We start from the raw sequence: 18,924 nt of genomic DNA on the forward strand, positions 1-18,924 counted from the left end.
ACCTCTCCTTATGAAGGGGGACAGACACAGACACAGACACACACACACACACACACACACACACACACACACACACACACACACACACACACACACACACACACACACACACACACACACACTGTTTTATATGGTAGATATTTATTTAACGGACACATTTATGGTTTTTACGTAAATGTTCATTGACGTTTTTTATTTCACAGTTTACAATTTTAAAATGCTAGGTATTGATTGAGGTTCATTTTTAAAAAAATTTTCTTGTAATGGAAGCGTTTGTTTGTTTTTAACGTAAATTTATTTACGGATGCTTTTTCTTTTTTAACTTACGGACATTATTGTCATGTTTATTTCACATTTTACAGTCATAAAAAATAAAAATTTCAAATGCTAGATATCGATTGAGGTTTTTAAAAAAACATATGCGTTTAGTTTTTTTTTTTGTTTGTTTGTTTTTTACATAAATTTTCATTTATGGATGCTTTCCGAAGGTTCTGTGATTTTTACCTGTCGACCGGCTTCGATGTCCATCGGTATGCCAAATTTCAGGTTTCTGCGACACCCACAAAAGCGGTTTATAGAAAGAGCTATACATACATACATACATACATACATACATACATACATACTTATACATACATACATACATACATACATACATACTTATACATACATACATACATACATACATACTTATACATACATACGTATACATACATACGTACATACATTATACATACATACATGCATGCATACATACATACATACATACATACATACATACATACATACATACATACATACATACTTATACATACATACATACATACATACATACATGGTGGTGGACTGGTACTGGTAGTGCCTTCATTTTTTAATGTATATGAATATGGATCATCCCAAACTCGAAGCGGATTTTTTTCAAACAAGGTTTGTAATGGATTCCCGGCTTGGCAGGATAGCTTAGATGTACGTACCTTGGAGCTGTGTAGTCTGGGTTCGAATGACGACCCAGCTATAAACTGTCATTCTGGTGTTTCGCAGGAAGGACGAGGCATCAAGGTGTGCACTGTCCATCGGAAAGGCGTTAAGCCGGCTGACTCGTCTACCAGCACTGGTCGCTAAAGATCAACGCCGTGTCTTTCAGGAAGAGTTGGTGAGTCATCGCCGGCATCCTGTCTGTCCCTCACAGGTTCAAAGGGCAACAATGATAATTATTGATCATGATATTGGCAGCCCGAAAGGTACGAGGGTGAACTGCATCAAGGTAGTATTTCATCGGTGAGTTGGGTAACCTGCAGGTCACCAGCATGACATTTTCTTTATTATACAAGTTCAACGAACTTTACTCCTCTTGGTGTTGAATATGTTGACGGAATAATATGATCGATTGAATATGCATTAGTTAAACGAACAAAACCAAATAAGCAAATTGATTACTGCACCTGAACTAACCTGCAAATGGAAGTACGTGCAGTGGGAATCAACACCAACATTGACGTCACGAAAAAGAAAGGAAAAGCATGTTGGGAATGGGCGTGGCTTATGGTAACGAGAAGAGACGTATACTTTGGGGGCGTGGCTTATCGTAACGAGAAGAGACATATACTTTGGGGGCGTGGCTTATGGTAACGAGAAGAGACGTATACTTTGGGGGCGTGGCTTATCGTAACGAGAAGAGACATATACTTTGGGGGCGTGGCTTATCGTAACGAGAAGAGACGTATACTTTGGGGGCGTGGCTTATGGTAACGAGAAGAGACGTATACTTTGGGGGCGTGGACACATTTTAACGCACATCCGTTTGTGTACCGAGGGCGTTATGACGTAAGGGAACAGTATGGTTAATAATTGTAGGAAAAGTAGAGATATGAAAAGTACGTGTGGTGTTCGATACACAGAAATCCTTTTCTGAGCCCACCCGCATTACCGCCTCACCTGGGCGTGTTCTTCCGCGCCGTAACAAGCTCCGCCCAATCCTGCGCGGCTCATTGTGCCTTGAGTGGGGTCGGCTCGCGAATCTTCAGCACACCGTCTCTTATTCGGAACCATCTGTGAGCTTCGGTTATCCTCGCCCGCTACCTGGTGAGTGTTTGAACTTTAACCTGTCAAAACGAGAGCCTGGCTGACGTTTCTACCCCTACACCTTTGTGAGAGACAGTAGATCAGATAAAGGACGGCGACGGGAAGCGCATCGCGACAACGCGGAGTAATCTTTCGTTTGTTTCTTGCTTGTTTAAATTAACATAGTCCTCTATTTAACACGTACCAGACGTTTATGGTAATCGAAGTGTAAATAAATGACCAGTGTAGGTTACGTTTGGATTCATGAATGAGGTTGTAGTTTTGGGGTTAAGCGAGTCGCAATTGTGACGAAATTCTTGGAGTTGGATGACGCATCATTTTCTCAACATATGACGTCATAACCTCGCTGTGATGGACTAACTCCTTTGGTAATGGCGCCTGTGACGTCCTCCCGGGGACTCTCGTGTCCTCACCTCGTCGCACACTCAGAGTGGTTCATCCTTCTGTCTTCGTGTTCTTGAGGATGAGATTTTCCTTGTTCGGAGGTTTTCCTATGTTGTAGTTGGTAGGACTATGGAATAGTGGTGGTAGTGGTGGTAGTGGTGGTGGGGATGTCCAGGTAGCAGGTATATTGAGAAGTTAACTCGGGAGGGTAGAGACAAACAATTAAATAAATCAGATTGTTTTTGGGGGGTGGTGGGGGATTGTTTATTATTTTTCTCCACTTTATTGGGGGAGCTGTGGATTGGGGGTCAGGGAGAGTCCACTCCAATGGCTCCATCCTTGTTATGGACACTGAACCGGCATCCCAGACACTGAATTCGAACTTGAATGAAGTTAGCTGTGTTGAGGATTTTGATTGGAATCATATGGGGAGGGAGGGGGACATGTTTTTTCCATTTGCAAATTTGGTACCACTTTTCAACTTCCCTTCCACCGAATTCCCTCCAACAACTCCAGGAGTGTTCAAGGTTGTCCCTCTACTTACCATAGGGGAGAATGTGGCTACAGAAGTCCCTGAGAAGGTGAAGCCGTTTGATGCTTGAAAGGATTTCGTGATGACTATGCCAGAGCTTGCATGGGTCGAAGCAATTTGAGGATGTGAATTGTGCCCACACTTGGTCTTCCATACTTCCCCAGAACAAGAGTGTAGAGGCTGAGACTATATCGTCAACATGGTTAGTTTATTTATTATTATTTGTCACATGTGTACATTATAATGAGTTCCCTTTTAAGGAACTTTGATGCAAGAGGAGGCCGTGAGGCCCATAAAAGCCTGCGCTATCATTACCAACCTATGGTCATTTGTCCGTGCTCTATCTTTTAAATGCCGAGCGTCAAGCAAGGAGGCAGCACATTTTAAGGTCTTCGGTGTGGCTCAGCTGGGATTCGAACCGCCGACCTGCCAGACCAGACTTGCTCTAATTATGACGTCACAGGCGAGTTGGCCATTGTCATTTTCTCTCTTGGTTCCAGTTTCTGTCTTGGGTTAAGATATATTGTAATGGACTATGTCTCTCTAAGACCGATGTGAGACCGCCAGAGATAAGTCCCAAGACATTGAGTGGAGGTGTTACACACAAGTGGTGACTCCACTCTCTGCCACTCCATATCTCAACCCTCAGATCGGCAGGCAGCAGCCTCTTCACACTCTGCAGGTGATATTGCACAGATACCACCAGGTGTACCTGGACAATATCACAAACTGGTCAAACAAGTGGAACATGTCTTTAAATCCCGACAAATCTCAAATCTCTCTATGTCTCTCCGAAAAAACCGTCTGGAAAACCCTCCCATCTATTTTCTCAACAATCCTGTCGAAGAAGTTCTGTCACTCAAGCTTTTGGGTCTCTTTATCTGCCATGATCTTTCCTGGGAAAACCACATTTCCAATCTGGCCTCCAAAACCAGTTGCCGACTGGGCATCCTCCATCGTGTGAAGTCCTTTCTGGGCACTTCTGAGCTCCTCACCACTTACAAAGCTTTCACCTACAGCTCAATGGAGTTCTGCTCTCCCCTCTGGGCTGGTGCTCCAGCCTCACACCTAGCTCGGCTTTACGCTGTTGAAACCAAAGCATTCAGAATCATTGGAATCTCCCGCGATTAAGCTAATTCTGAGGGCCTTTCACTCACTCACCACAGGCAGGTTGGTGGTCTTTCTGTTTTCTACCGATTCCTGTCCGGCCTTGCTCCCCCTGCTCTGTCTGTGGTCTGTCTCCTAAATTTACCTACAGGTCGCCCAAGATCTGCCAGCAACCCTCTTCTGGTGAAACTGCCAAAATCAAGACTCTCTGCTCACCTTCACTCTTTCATTCCTCTTTTCTCCCGCCTCTGGAACAAACTCCCTCACTCTCTTCAATCCCACTATTCTCTCCAGGTCTTCTAAACAGCTGTTCACCACCATCTCTTATCTTCCCCCATCCAAAACCTTGATCTTTTCTACCCCCATTAATCCACCCTAAATCTACCTCCCTCAAATTCCAAATTCTTTCCTGAAAGTCCTTGTAGTATCCATCTTGTTTATCCCATGTACCCCACCCCAGCCCTCTCCCTTCCACAGATCTCTCAATGCCCCTGTTCGCTACTGGGGTTGTTTCCCTCTCTCTTCCACTATGTGTTAGTCCCCCCTATAGTTTATTTTATATGTGTTAGCTCTTACACGAGCCTCGACTGAGTATAGAGGAAAAAAGAGAAGATAATGAAGTCTCATTTTTATAGGCTCGTCCACCCCAGGGAGGGTCGAAAGGCCAAAAGCTTATCGAAAATAATAGGTCGGCCTGAAGCTACGTCCATATCTCATTTTATTTCTTCCGATTTATATATATATATATACACAATTATATATTGGAATTTTGGTCATTTCATAGGTGCCTTTTTGTGTTAATTTAAAATGTCCTGAGGCCATTAACAGTCAATAACAGTGTGGACTCGGTTGCATGTTGGCAACAGAACTCGATGGCAGTGAGACAACATGTCACTTAAGGTCATTAATGAGCCAGAATTGTTTTTTATATTTACATTAAATCGTGGCATGGTGATTCGGAGACTCTATCTTGCTTTCCAGAAGCGGTGTGCAAATGCTTATTGTTAACACAGCTTCCATGAACATGATTCGAACCCACAACCTCTGGGGTGTTATACCAATGATCTCATCACTAGGCCACCATTGTAACCAACGATTTATATAATTAGCTGACCCTTGTTTTATTCCCACTCCTACACTTTCCCTTTCAGCAAATTATATATTCCCCAGACACTGACCTCATGGCTGTTATGCTTCGTCACGATGTTTTGTTGGAAAATTGAAGAACAGGAAACTCAAATTTCCTGTATTTGGGCTTGAGGCTTCCATATGTTGAGCTTTCTTGGTAATGCTAGGTTCCTGACCTTGCAGAATATTGTGTATATCGGATGTAGCTTGGAGAATACCAGTTGAGATGAGAAAGGAAACGGAATAGTCACACGTTGCCAACCTACTGTAGGTGATGCGTGAAGTGCAAGGAAAGGCCAAAATCAACTGAACGCCGCCTTGCAGTAACACAGCTTCCCAGCAGTATCCGAGCTTCAGTGTTGGTTCAGGTTTGGATCCAGATCCGGCCTATCAAGGTTTGGATCCAGATAAGGCCTATCAAGGTTTTTTTTTTTTTTTTTTTTTTTTTTGTATACAAGATCGAGGCTCGTGAAAGAGCGAACATTAATCACACAGAAAGACAAACCGACACATAAAACATATAACATAGGGAGCGGTAGACAAGATAGGGAGAGAGGGGGAAGCACACAAACACAACATTTGAGAGCAGGGACCGAGAGACATGGAGACATCGAGAGATCTGAGAGAGGGCGAGGGCTTTGGGGGGGGGGGCGTGGGAAGGGGGCAGTGGGAGAGGTATAAAACATATGGACACTGCCAGGACTTCCAGGAAAGAAGTTGGAATTTCAAACAAGGTGGATCTGGGGTGAATTAGCGGGGGTAGAAAAGATCAAGGTTTTGGATGGGGGAAGATAAGAGATGGTGGTGAACAGCTGTTTTAAAGACCTGGAGGGAGGAGTGGGATTGAAGGGAGTGAGGGAGTTTGTTCCAGAGGCGGGAGAAAAGAGGAATGAAAGAGTGAAGGTGAGCGGAGAGCCGAGATTTCGGCAGTTTAACCATCAGAGGGTTGCTGGCAGATCTTGTGCGACCTGTAGGAATATTTGGGGGACAGAGCACAGAGAGAGCTGGGGGTGCAAGGCCGGAGAGGAGTCGGTAGAAGACAGAAAGACCACCTACCTGCCTGCGGTGAGTGAGTGAAAGGCCCTCAGAGATAGCTTCATCGCGGGAGATTCCAATAATTCTGAAAGCTTTGGTTTCAACAGCGTGAAGCCGAGCTAGGTGTGAGGCAGGAGCACCGGCCCATAGGGGAGAACAGTATTCCATTGAGCTGCGGATGAAAGCCTTGTATGTGGTGAGGAGCTCAGGTGTGCCGAGGAAGGACTTCGCACGACGGAGGATGCCCAGTCGGCGACTGGCTTTGGAGGCCAGCTTGGAAATGTGGTTTTCCCAAGAAAGATCATGGCAGATAGTGAGACCCAAAATCTTGAGCGACAGAACTTCTTGGAGAGGATTGTTGAGAAAGTAGATGGGAGGGTTGTCCAGTCGATCTTTTCAGAGAGACATAGTAAGAGTGTGAGATTTGTCAGGATTGAAAGACACTAGGGCATGCCCGTACTATATATATGCCCGTACTATATCTATATCTAAAATTATATCCCCCCCCTCTATTTACATGAAATGGTTTGGTCCAAAGCGAACGGCTTGCGAGTGGTGACAATCCCCCCCCCCCCTCTATTTACATGCAATGGTTTGGTCCAAAGCGAACGGCTTGCGAGTGGTGACAATCCCCCCCCTCTATTTACATGCAATGGTTTGGTCCAAAGCGAACGGCTTCCGGAGTTTGGTAAAGAAATCGCCATCGCGTGCACAAACGCGCAGGAAAGCGAATGAATCGCAAATTCGTTTTTATTAGTTGTAAAACATAGTTTAACGCCAACATAGTTTGCAAACGTGAAATAAATGAATACGCTCTCAAATGTGCCATCCGAGGCAGAGTGTGCCCGCCACGTTCGGCACACGCGATCGTTCGCTGCTCTCTGATTGGTTGAATCGTTTTTTGGACATAGCTCGGTAAGTAATTGTCCGATTAATATGAAACCTTGAAAAGGCACATCCTCGGGTCCCCAGCAATATACCTGGCAAGTTTCAAGTATATCGGACCGGTAGTTGTCGAGAAACAGCGGTCACAGACAAACAAACAAACGTACAGACGTACAGACAGACAGACAGAGATTACTGGAATTATAGATAGATGTTCCACTTGTTTGACCAGTCTGTGATTTTGTCCAGGTCTTCAGAGAGTGAGGAGGCAGCAGACTGCCGATCTGAGGGAAGAGGAATGGAGCGGCAGAGAGTGGAGTCATCAGCAAAGAGATAGAGAGGATTTTCGAGAGAGTCAGAGAGATCATTGATGAAGACCAGAAAAAGCACGGGGCCCAGAACACTGCCTTGGGGAACTCCAGCCTGAACAGGAAGAGGAGATGAGAGAAACCCATTCAGGGCCACACGTTGACGACGACTAGAGAGGAAGTCCGCCAGCCATGCGTGGAGATTTCCATGGATACCAAAGGAGGAGAGTTTGGTGAGCAGAGCGGGGTGCCAGACCGTGTCGAAGGCACGTGATATGTCGAGGGAGACAGCTCTAATTTCCTGTTTGGCATTGAGGATCTCCATCCATTGTTGAGACAGCAGAAGCAGCATGTCCAGAGTAGAGTGACCTGGTCTGAAACCAAATTGATGATCAGAGATCAAGCCATTGGAGAAGAGGAAAGATTTCATATCAGAAGCAATGATGGATTCCATGACTTTGCTGATAATTGGGAGAAGGCTGATTGGTTTGTAGTTGCTAGGATCTGTTTTTGCACCTTTTTTGTGCAAAGCGGTGATGTTGGCTGATTTCCAAGCAGATGGCAGTTGACCTTGAGCAAAAGAGAGGGTGAAGAGAACAGAGAGAGGGTGAGATAGAGCAGCAGAGCAGGATTTTAGGACCCGTGGGCTGATGCCATCGGGTCCAGTTGCAGAATCAGAGTCGAGGGTTGACAGAAACTTTTCCACCTTGTCAGGAGGAAAGGACACGGAGTCCAGGAGCAGCAGGGTACGACTGGGTATGGTGGGTACAGAGAGGGATGGGTTTGGGACACAAGATTTAGAGGCAAACACAGAGTTGAGGCATTCAGCTTTTTCACGTGCGGAGTCAGCTGTGTAGCCGTTTGAGGTAAGGGAGGGGATGGAGGGGGAACAAACACCAGAAACGGATTTGACCAGACGCCACCAGGATTTGGAAGAGGGAGACAGATAAGAGAGTTCGGTCTTGAGAACGGAGAGATATTGTTTCCTGGCTCTCCTGAGGGTGGACACACACTTGTTTCGGGCTTTGTGAAAGGAAATGAGATTTCCTTCCGTTGGATTTGCTTTCCAGGAGACGAAGGCAAGTTGTTTCTGGGCAACAGCCTCACCACAAGATTCCGTGTACCATGGACGGGAGGAAGGGTATGACAACTGAAGACGAGATGGGATAAATCTGTGCATGAGAGAGAGCAATTTACTTTGGAAGAATTCCCAGGATGAGTTGATGTCAGAGGTGGTAGAGATGGGAGACCAGTCCAGATGATTGATGGCTGCTTGAAGACCGTGCCAGTTGGCCTGAGTGAAATGCCAGACTCGTCGACGCTGAGCAGGCTCCCTGAGGATGGTCAGAGAGATGTCCACTTTAACAAGGACATGATCAGATGATCCGATCGGAGCAGAAGAAGAGCAGCAGACATTTTCAGGGAAGTTAGTCATAACCAAGTCCAGAAGAGAAGATGTTCCGTTGACTGAGATCCGGGTCGGGAAATTGACAGATTGTGTCAGTCCCAGTGAGTCGCAGAAGTCCTTTGCTGAGGAGCCATGGCTGGTGAGAGAGGTACCCACACCCAGCCAACTGGCATGATGACAGTTGAAATCACCACATATGAGGAAGAGAGAGTTGGGATGAGTAGATAGAAGTTGGTCCATATCATCAGACAGCGAGATGTAGATGGAGTCATCACTGTTTGGTGGACGGTACAACACACATATGAACAAGAGGTGGGAGCGAAGGGGAAGCCGTAGCCAGAGGTATTCCTGGGGGTGAGGTGGAGAGAGTGCAGTGCAGGGCGAGTGAGGAAGAGAGTTTTTGATAAAGATAGCAACCCCGCCTCCAGGACGAGGCTCAGGTCTATCATACCGGAGGAGGGAGTAGCCCGGGAGAGATACTATGGAATCAGAGACATCATAAAGGAGGAAAGTTTCTGTTAAGCAGATCACGTCTGGTTTGACAGAAGCAACCTGTATGGAGAGATCAGTTAAGTTTGAACGAAGGCCCCGGATGTTTGAGGTCCATACCGTTAATGAAGAGGAAGGGGGAGCATCAGATACAGAACAGGGGGGAGGAGGGGTAGGGTAAGATGTGGAAGAGGTGGAAGAGGTAGGGAGAGCTGTTGAAGGTGTGTCAGAGATTTCAGAATAGCTCGGAGAAAGGGAAGGATGGGGCGGACAAAAGGTTTGATGGTGATTGGGTGAGCCACAATGAGGTGTTATTTGAGGAGGGGGAAGAGCAAGGCAGAAGGTTGGGGGAGATGGAGGTGAGAGGTTGAAGGGGGAAGAAGCGGGGAGGACGCTTTGAGGAGGGGGAGTGAGAGGGGGGAAATTGAGAAGCAATGAGGGTGGGGAGATTTGAAGGGGAGGGGTGAGGGGGGAGTTTGGGAGGGAAGGGACAAGGGGAGGGATTTGAAAGGGATGGGATATGGGGGAGATTTGGAGGGGAGGGGCGAGGGGGCGTCTTGGCGGGGAGGGGTGAGGGGGTAGTTTAGGAGGGAGGGGGCAAGGGGGGAGATTTGAAAGGGATGGGTGATGGGGAAGATTTGGAGGGGAGGGGTGATGGGGAAGATTTGGAGGGGAGGGGTGATGGGGAAGATTTGGAGGGGAGGGGTTATGGGGAAGATTTGGAGGGGAGGGGTGAGATTGGATTTTTGAAAGTGTACGATTTATGGGAAACGAACATTTATTGCAAAATGAGTTTCTTGTGACCTTCGAGTTAAAAAATACGTTTAAGGACGCTGGATGGAGGATGGAGTGCAGGAGAGTTTAGGGAATGTAGAAAAAAGGCACTATAGGAGATGGATATTTTTTTTGGGATGAATTGATTTGGTGAGCAAGTCGAAAGCAGCCTTTTAAAGAAGAAGAAGAAAAAGGTGTTATAAAATATGACGGAATACATAACTTGAGGGGAAAGTGTAAACATTGAAGGTTAATGAGTGAAAACTATCTGGGGAAATGGGGGAGAAACACGTGGTCGAAGAACGAACGAACGAATAAGAATGAATAAACGAATGAGAACAGAGAAGGAAATGTTTTTTTTTTTTTTTTTTTTTTTTTTTTTTTTTTTTTTTGAGTTGAGATTTACACAAGGAAGTAGGCTATGGGTGAAAAGCCTGGGAATACAGAGAACGAAAGTTATTGGATCACAAACGACGGACCACTGAGAGAAAAACAAAGCCTCAAGGTTGTACAGTGCACACTGTACAAGGCCTTGCTCGCGACACGGCAAACAGACGATCAATTTATGAAAGATAAACACCGAGAAACAACCAAAGTTGCACACAATAACTTCACACACCGAAAGATAAATACAGTTTCGACAAAATACAATTGTGAACAGACTTAACTTCGAAAAACGTGGAGACCGTGTGGAGCTTCGAAAATCCCTGCCGCCGTCTCCAAGATCTCCAAGGTTTGGATCCAGATCCGGCCCAATCAAGGTTTGGATCCAGATCCGGCCATATCAAGGTTTGGATCCAGATTCGGCTCTATCAAGGTTTGGATCCAGATCCGGCTCTATCAAGGTTTGGATCCAGATCCGGCCCTATCAAGGTTTGGATCCAGATCCGGACTATCCAGATCCGGCCCAATCAAGGTTTGGATCCAGATCCGGCCCTATCAAGGTTTGGATCCAGATCCGGCCCTATCAAGGTTTGGATCCAGATCCGGCCCTATCAAGGTTTGGATCCAGATCCGGCCCTATCGAGGTTTGGATCCAGATCCGGCCTATCAAGGTTTGCATCCAGATAAGGCCTATCAGTGGGATACAAAACGTAGACTGTTCATCCTGGTGGCAGTATGTACTCTACTGAGTACCGTTCTAGTTCGTGATGATTTTTCACTTCTTGGGTTGGGAGAGGTGGGGGCCAGATTTTGGACATTCAAAACTTTTATCTATTGGTGGTAACATTCTTATGGACAAAATAAAGAAATGGGACGTGAATGTTTATCTGATTTGATATTTGTGTACAATGTACAAATGTGTACAATATTTGTGTACAACAACAAACAACAACAGGTATTTTAAGGCGATTTTCCCTGCTAGAGCGGGGGTTAGCCTTGCGGTCCCCATTACAATCTTCTCCACTTTGCCCTATTTTCTGCATCTCCCCTTGTTAACCCCCTTGCCCGCATTTCTTCTTCCACCATCTTTAGCCAAGTACAATGTACAATTAAATGTGAACGCATCAGGAGAATGATATAACTAAATCCAGTTTAAAATGAATGTAAAAATTGAGATGATCCAATCATTAAAATGATTAATCCCACAATTTGCAAACAATTTTGTGTTATAATCTCCCCTTCACCCACTCTGTTCATCAAAGAGCATTTGTCAATGTGATCTGTGCTCGTTGTGTATCGGTCACAGGACATATATGTGGAGCTGTTCATGCGGAATGGGAAACTGAGCAAGCATGCCTTCCAACTGACATTGGGGGTGATTGTTTGATGTGTTGCTTAGATAACTTACCACAGGAATGTGTGTTCACCAGGTGTTTACCTGAGGCACATGTTGCACTTTCCCATGGTATGTTTGTTACCTATCGCTCACAACTTGGTCTATGCACAGAACAGCCACATGGAGCAACACCCAAAAGGGGCAGTGTGCAATGGATGAATGGTGTGAATATTTTCATGACTGTTTTATTTAAACTAGTACACCCACTCTCTATGGGAGCAGCAGGAAGGATCTATTATGATCCTCTCTGGGAGCGTGCAAGCATGGAAACGCACGTACAACGACGATGACTATGATAATGATCTGGGGTATATAGATTACAGTAGATCTAGGCTCATGTAATGCCTCAATAACATCAGGTTTCCTCCCTTTAAGTTTAGCGTTAAACAGAAGTACGACTGTTTAAAAAGATAATAATCATGCGTATTTGTGGTTTTTAAAAAAAAATTCCAGTTCCGGTAGGGGTGTCCCCACAAAACGCCACGATAAGCTGACACATCAACACGGTGTTCTTGTCCAATGCAGAAACCCCCCTTGGGGAGGGAGGGGGGAATTTAAGTCGCGACAACCTTCCTCGTGTGACCCTTAGTCCTCCTATCGAGTTTGGTTGAGATTGTATGAGTAACGACCGAATGTATCGTGGTCAGACACAGGCAGGCACCAAATTGCGTATTTTAGTATGATACACTCTGCCCTTAATGATTAACAAATAATTTTTCTCCTTTTCAAGTGAAGTAAATCTTTATCATCCACAAAAAATAATGTGGATGACTTTCAGAAGTTTATCATCATTTATTATTAGCTCACCTGGAACGAAGTTCAGGGGAGCTTATGCGATTGTGCGTCGTCAGTCCGTCTGTCCGTCTGTCCGTAAACACTTGAAACTTTTTCTCCCAAACCGCTGATGGGATTGTGACCAAATTTGGCACAAATTATATTTGTTGTGTTGTGACTAAAGTTTGTTCACGGCATTTAAAAAATCAGGGTCCAAGGGGGTATACCAGGGTCAAAGTGGATCTAGGTTTAAGCCCCCCAAAATAGTAATTTGCTTTTTCCTCTGAAACTACACACACTATTTCGATGAAACTTCACCACAACCTTCACCACCCGTGATGTACCAAAATCTGTTCACTGCATTAAAAAATTCTGCCCCTTTGGGGGTCTACGGTGGGTCAAAGTGGGTCCAGGTTTGACCCCCAAAATAGGTATTTGCTTTTTTCCCCAGAACCTACTTATAATTTTGATGAAACTTCACCACAACCTTAATCATCCGTGATGTACCAATGTTTGTTCATGGCATTGAAAAAATTGGGGTCTGAGGAGGTACACGTGGTGGGAGGGGGGCTCCTCAAAATAGGTATTTTTTTGTTTGTTTGTTCAGTCTTATGATTATGTTAGTATGATTATACATGCTGCCCTGTCTGCCAGCAACCATTGAAATTGGTTTAAAATACCTTTAGTCAATACAGTATACTGTTTATACTACCGGGTGACCAGCAGGGGTATTGTCACTATGTTTTATTACAGCAACTTTAATTGCACCAAGCAACTGTAACTTACATTACTTGACAATCAAAAAGGAAACGAGGGAATAAAGGTTTCTATGTAAACAGCAAGGCATTCTAACAATGTCGGTGAGACGTTAACTCTTTTGCTTTTATAGGTGAGCTGTTGTGTGGATTCTGCCCAGAACATACCTGCTCCAGAAATACCGGTTTGTGAAAGCTATTCCTGCTGATCATTGCTGGAATTTGACTTTGAGCTGTTGGGCTTTCAGGGTGTTTAATGTTTGTAGGAGAGGAGCAACATAAGATCCAACAAGGAAGCGAAACATTGATTCCTCCCTCCCCTTCCAACTCCCACCATCCCCTGTAGATTGAAGCCTCCACTCAAGCATGTCTCCTTGGAGTTTGCATTTAAACATTTGTGTTCTTCTGCTGTTAGCAGGTAAGAGGAGACCGTTCCTTCAGCTAAAGAGGGTTTGCTTGTCATTGGAGATGGAAGATAAAAGAGGGAGCATGCGGACATTGTAGCCTTGGTGTATAGGTCGGAGAGTAGAGTAGAGCCTTTGTAATTGTCCCCCGTCGCACCGCGGAGCGAAAGGGGGACTATGGTTTTCCCCTCCGTCCGTCGGTGTGTGCGTCCGTCCGTCCGTGCGTGCGTGCGGACGTGCGTGCGTAAGCGAAGGACCGAATTCTAATTTGGTGTGTGGGTGCATCTAGGCATATGGAAAAACCCTATTGAAAATTATGTCGCCACGTCAAAATCCAAGATGGCCACCGCCATGTATGTCTGAACCTTGTGAGCGGAATATCTTGAAAAATAAATGAACTACTAACTTCTAATCTGGTGTGTGGGTGTATCTACGCATAAGGAAGAACGCTATTGAAAATTAGGTCCCCACGTCAAAATCCAAGATGGCCACCTTGCGTCTTCCACTTTGTCAACTCGCATCACTTCACCGACGGGGAACCTAGTCGTAACGCTTGTTGGCTTAGATTTATCTATGGATGAAGTTACGTTGCGAACAGCAGCACTTTCTAACTCGCAACTCCTTTTTTTCTTTCTCCATGAAATGAACGGCCCAGGAGTGGTCCAGAGTGAAAAATGTGACGAAGTAAGTGTCTGTTTGTCTGCCTCTCACATACATGATACATGCTGTCATCCATTGGCAATTATTCCTCATGTGTAATGTGCAGTAGCTATGCTTTAAACTTGTGCTGTCCAGGAAACTAAATCAGTGTCACATGTCTGTTCATTATTGCATTGGCAATTTGATTATTCTTCACCTTTAATGCTTCACCTTTAATTACCTTTAATGCTTTAGAAACATAGCGTATTATACATTTGCTTCTCTTATTTCCATGCGAGATAAAAAAAAAAATCTTTTTATTGTTCAACCTTTATAATGAAATGAATTTGAGTTCAAGAAATAGGCGGAAATTTTCTGATTGGAGGACATTTGGAACATCTGCAAATTCGGCCTTGGTATCCTCGAGATATGTTGGTATGATCGTTTAAACTAAAGGTATGTGTACTCGTCTCTAAGCTGTCCAGTCAAGGTTTGAATCTCGAGCCCAGCTATAAAATGTCTCCCTGGTGTTTCACGGACAGGGTGAGGCATCAATGTGTGCACGCTCCATTAGAAGCATGTTAAACTAGAGGATCCATCTTCCAGCACTGGTCGTTGGTGGACGTTATAGATCCATGCAGTGTGGGTTCTCGAGGATTAGGCGAGTTATGGCTGGCAAGTGGTCTGGTCTTTTTCTACACTCCTTAACACTCGGTTACACTGCTTGTTATCCCAGAGTGTGATCACTGGGCAGCAGCTTCTGCACTATAAACAAATTGAGCAGCTGGTTCGCATGTTTCATGTGAACGGCCTTCTTCGACTACAAAGGCCATCAAATTCCATTATCAGACTGGCATTGCTGAGTGTTGAGCTACTCATCTCAGGCACAAAGTCTCCATATCATGTAATGACATGCTCAACAATAAAAGACTGGAATATAATAAAATGCAGAACTGTATTTTCGACAGGAAGAGGCCATGCGGGAGACAGCTAACTGGCTAACTTTATGTTCCATTTGACCTTTGCACTTTTAGATGGAAATGGGATTAAAGGGTGCCCAACAACTTGACAAGTGCACCAGCGGCCCAATGACTTCTGGCAACCTGCTCAAATCTCTGATGATGATGAACACCTTGCCTGGTGATGTTGGTAGAAACCTTGTGAAAGCTCGCTCAGTTCGTCCAGTTGTGAGTGCATTATAGTTATTGTAAGGAACACTGAGAGTCGCTTTGCATATCCGTGATTTGATGACGAATGCACAACATTCTGTTGTTATCCTCCTTCCCCCAGAAAGAGAAGTACTGTAAAGACTACACTCAGGTATGGATGTGTGGTGGCGTAAGTGGTCGTTGAGTGGATTGTGGAAACGTATTTTTTTGCTTGTGTGGTTTTTCTTGCAATTATTGTTGTGAGTGCAAGTCCCTTGATGTCCTGACGGGATGGTGCATGGGTGCTTTTATCTTCGTACTGTGTAGTGTGGGTTGTAACTTCAGCCCGGCTATCAACCGTCGCGTTAACTCGTAAAGCTGGGAACCCATCTGAAAGCATTGGCTAGGGGACGTCAACGGTCTCACAATTTATTTTGAAGAAGATTTGGCGAGTTCTTACAGGCATCCTGTTTAACTTTCAAATTCATTTCCTAACTTGCAGGAAACGCTGTATTAGTAGAACAGCTCCTCCTCCAAGAAATTGTGCTATCAGCAGCCATTTGCTGCATATGAAATAAGAAAGACTTGATGTGAGTTGAACCGAGTGCTCTTTGTGTGCAGGCCATGGTAAACACTGTGGACAATCTGCTGTCCCCGACTGCTCGTGATTCCTGGCAAGACCTGGGTGACTTAGAGCGGGCGAGTGCTGCATCACAGCTCTTGAAGAGCATGGATAACACGGGGTTCTTGATGGCAGAATATTTGTGTATCAACAATTCTGTGAGAGAGGAGCGGAATAATGTCGGTGAGGAAAGAGGAAGAGGGGTGGAGGATGTGAAAATATCATGCAGGCCTGTAGTACTCGAGTGTTTATTTATTTATTTATTTATTTTACAACTTTTGACTGTTTAAGAATCTGGAGGTTGAAGGCTTGATACAAACTGGGCAAGGTGATGCCATTGCCATGTTGGCTTGCATTCTCAAAAATATATGCAACTTGAGGTTTAACCCTTAACCCTTGAGGTTTAACCCTTTAACCCTTTAACTTGAGGTTTAACCCCTTCCCACGTCTCCTCCCCCCAAGCCCTCTCCCTTCCACACATCTCCCTGCTCTCAAATGTTGTGTTTGTGTGCTTCCCCTTCCCTCCCCATCTTGTTTTCCGCTCCCTCTTTTTATATATTTTGTTTGTCTGGTTGATTTGTTTGTGAAGTAAATGCTAGCTCTTTCACGAGCCTCGATTCGGTATACAAAAAAAAAAAAAAATCTGGGTCTCAACCATTGGGTTGACTCGTACAACGTAGAATGATGTGATGGTGAAGAAAGACTATGATTGTGTTTGGACTTGTAGGAAAAGGCCTATGACTCCATTGCGTTGTAGAATGATCCCTATTGTTTATCCGCTTCCCTTTTCCTTTGCGTTTTGTCTAACTCTTCTCATAGCTCTGGAGGTCTTCTTTGTGGCTCCCAAAAAGGTACATCCTGTGTACTTCTCCTTCAATGCCCAGGATGGATCTTCAGACCTGCTAATGCTTCCAAAGAAAGAAATTGAGCACCACATTAATACAGGTTCGCTGCTCTTCACTAATTTTAACATTATGTAACCTTTCAATTCCTTTCTTCCTTTTTCTCGATATTACCTTGTTATCCAGTCTCCTTTTACTGTGCATCTCTTTCCTCCACCCACTCCATATCCACTGCACACCTTGCACAATGTTTTTTTTTGCCTCCAGCACTCTCTTGCTTCCCTTCTAGTTTTGCAAATTTTGCTATTCTAATTTCCACTCGATTTCTTCATGGAATCGCAGAAGGAATCCGGTTGGTGTTCTCTGGATATGATCAGCTTGCTGACCTACTACCCCTAAACGTAAGCAGCCTTTCCCTCAAATTGGAGCTCAATGCGTCAGCTATTCGCCCAGCGTCTCGAATACTCTCAGCTGCGCTGCGACCCGGTCGCGGGGACATTCCAAGCCAAACATCTGTGGGCAGCGTCTATCTCTCTGAGCCAGTTGAATTTAGTCTAACGCACACTGTGGTGAGTTGGAGAAGTTGAAAATGGATTTAATAGTGGAGGTGGAAATGTATATGCATGTGCAAATCGTGTTACAAAAACCACTCTTGTTTGTTTGTTTTTTGAAAGTATGGTACCTATGGATTGAAATAAAAAATATATTCCAATATTTTAGATGCTAGGGGTATCATATGCAGACCAGATCTTTATGACGTCATTTTCATCCAAATTCTTCGTATATTCTTGTTACACTGCACTGCAAATGCAAAAAGAACAACTTAACCTGCACGGAGATGTGCTTTTGTGAAGTTTTTGAGAACAACGACGATACCCAGGAAGAACTGTTTGTTGCAGATGATGACAAATCAGATTAAGATGATGGTGGTTCAAAGAACTGACAATACAAATATCGCCAACAGCTTTTTTCTCGATTCGTTTATATATAATTTATACAAGTACGAGAGAGTGGCGAATTACATAGAACGAAAATCTAAAAATAATTGAAAAACTAAAATAAGTTAATTCTTGGTCTGCAGATTTGGAAACACGATTATGCGTAATTTGTGACAGATTGTAGGCTCTATCTAAATTGCAGATCAGACCAAGTATCTGTAATGTATTTGCAGGCATATATATAGGCAGTTTTGTTGTTCATTTGCTTTCTTTGGCTATCTAAAAGATGGCCCTTGAAGCAACATTCTAAGATCTGGAGAGGAAATGACGTCATGAAGATCTGATCTGTAATTTATACTCCTGGCACATAAAAAAATTGCAATACATTGTTTACAGTAGTTGTGTATAATATTTTCAAAAGAAACAAGTGGTGCTTGCAACAAGATTTGCATGCGTGATGGCCACAGACTACATTTAGGCCAGCACTATATATTTGGGAGCCCAATTGGTGTTGGGTTATCAATGTGTTTTGTTAATTTTTTGAAGGAGTTGTGGAGCAGTTAGGTTGTTACCTCTGCCACTGAAGGTGGATGGAGGTTATGTTTTCACCCCTATGTCTGTCTGTGAACAAGATATCTCAAAATAGGGGGAGGGGAGGGGAGGAGGACAAGGGGATGTTGAGGAAGAGGGGAGGACAGGGAGGGGAGGAGGGGGAGGAGGGGGAGGGGAGGGAGGAAGGGAGAAGGGTTAGGGGAGGGGGGAAGGGTGGGGGGAGGGGGACGGGGCGGTCACGGATTTTCGAAGCTGTTCCACGATCTTCACGCACGCTCGAAGCTAAGTCATGGTCACATTTGTATTCTTGTCTAAACTGTTTATCTTACGTGTGTGTA

The 18,924-nt window shown here is 44.6% G+C and overlaps 1 protein-coding gene across 2 annotated transcripts in view; it reads left to right on the forward strand.

Moving 5' to 3' along the window:
* The first annotated feature begins 1,834 nt into the window (after nt 1-1,834).
* Nucleotides 1,835-18,924, forward strand: part of LOC137435136 (adhesion G protein-coupled receptor L3) — a 43,604-nt gene continuing 26,514 nt past the window's right edge. Inside the window, exons 1-9 of one of the 2 annotated variants that reach the window (XM_078784622.1) lie at nt 1,835-2,086; nt 13,510-13,626; nt 13,788-13,859; nt 14,501-14,529; nt 15,519-15,671; nt 15,775-15,804; nt 16,254-16,437; nt 17,074-17,199; nt 17,439-17,665. In XM_078784622.1, coding sequence (XP_078640748.1) covers nt 13,808-13,859; nt 14,501-14,529; nt 15,519-15,671; nt 15,775-15,804; nt 16,254-16,437; nt 17,074-17,199; nt 17,439-17,665 — 801 coding nt within the window. In that variant the 5' untranslated portion in view covers nt 1,835-2,086; nt 13,510-13,626; nt 13,788-13,807. The remainder of the gene's footprint in view (nt 2,087-13,509; nt 13,627-13,787; nt 13,860-14,500; nt 14,530-15,518; nt 15,672-15,774; nt 15,805-16,253; nt 16,438-17,073; nt 17,200-17,438; nt 17,666-18,924) is intronic. The other variant, XM_068128657.2, reaches the window with a different exon arrangement.

This window comes from Myxine glutinosa, chromosome 9, assembly GCF_964187855.1.
Source record: "Myxine glutinosa chromosome 9, kmMyxGlut1.1, whole genome shotgun sequence".
Classification (NCBI taxonomy): domain Eukaryota; kingdom Metazoa; phylum Chordata; class Myxini; order Myxiniformes; family Myxinidae; genus Myxine; species Myxine glutinosa.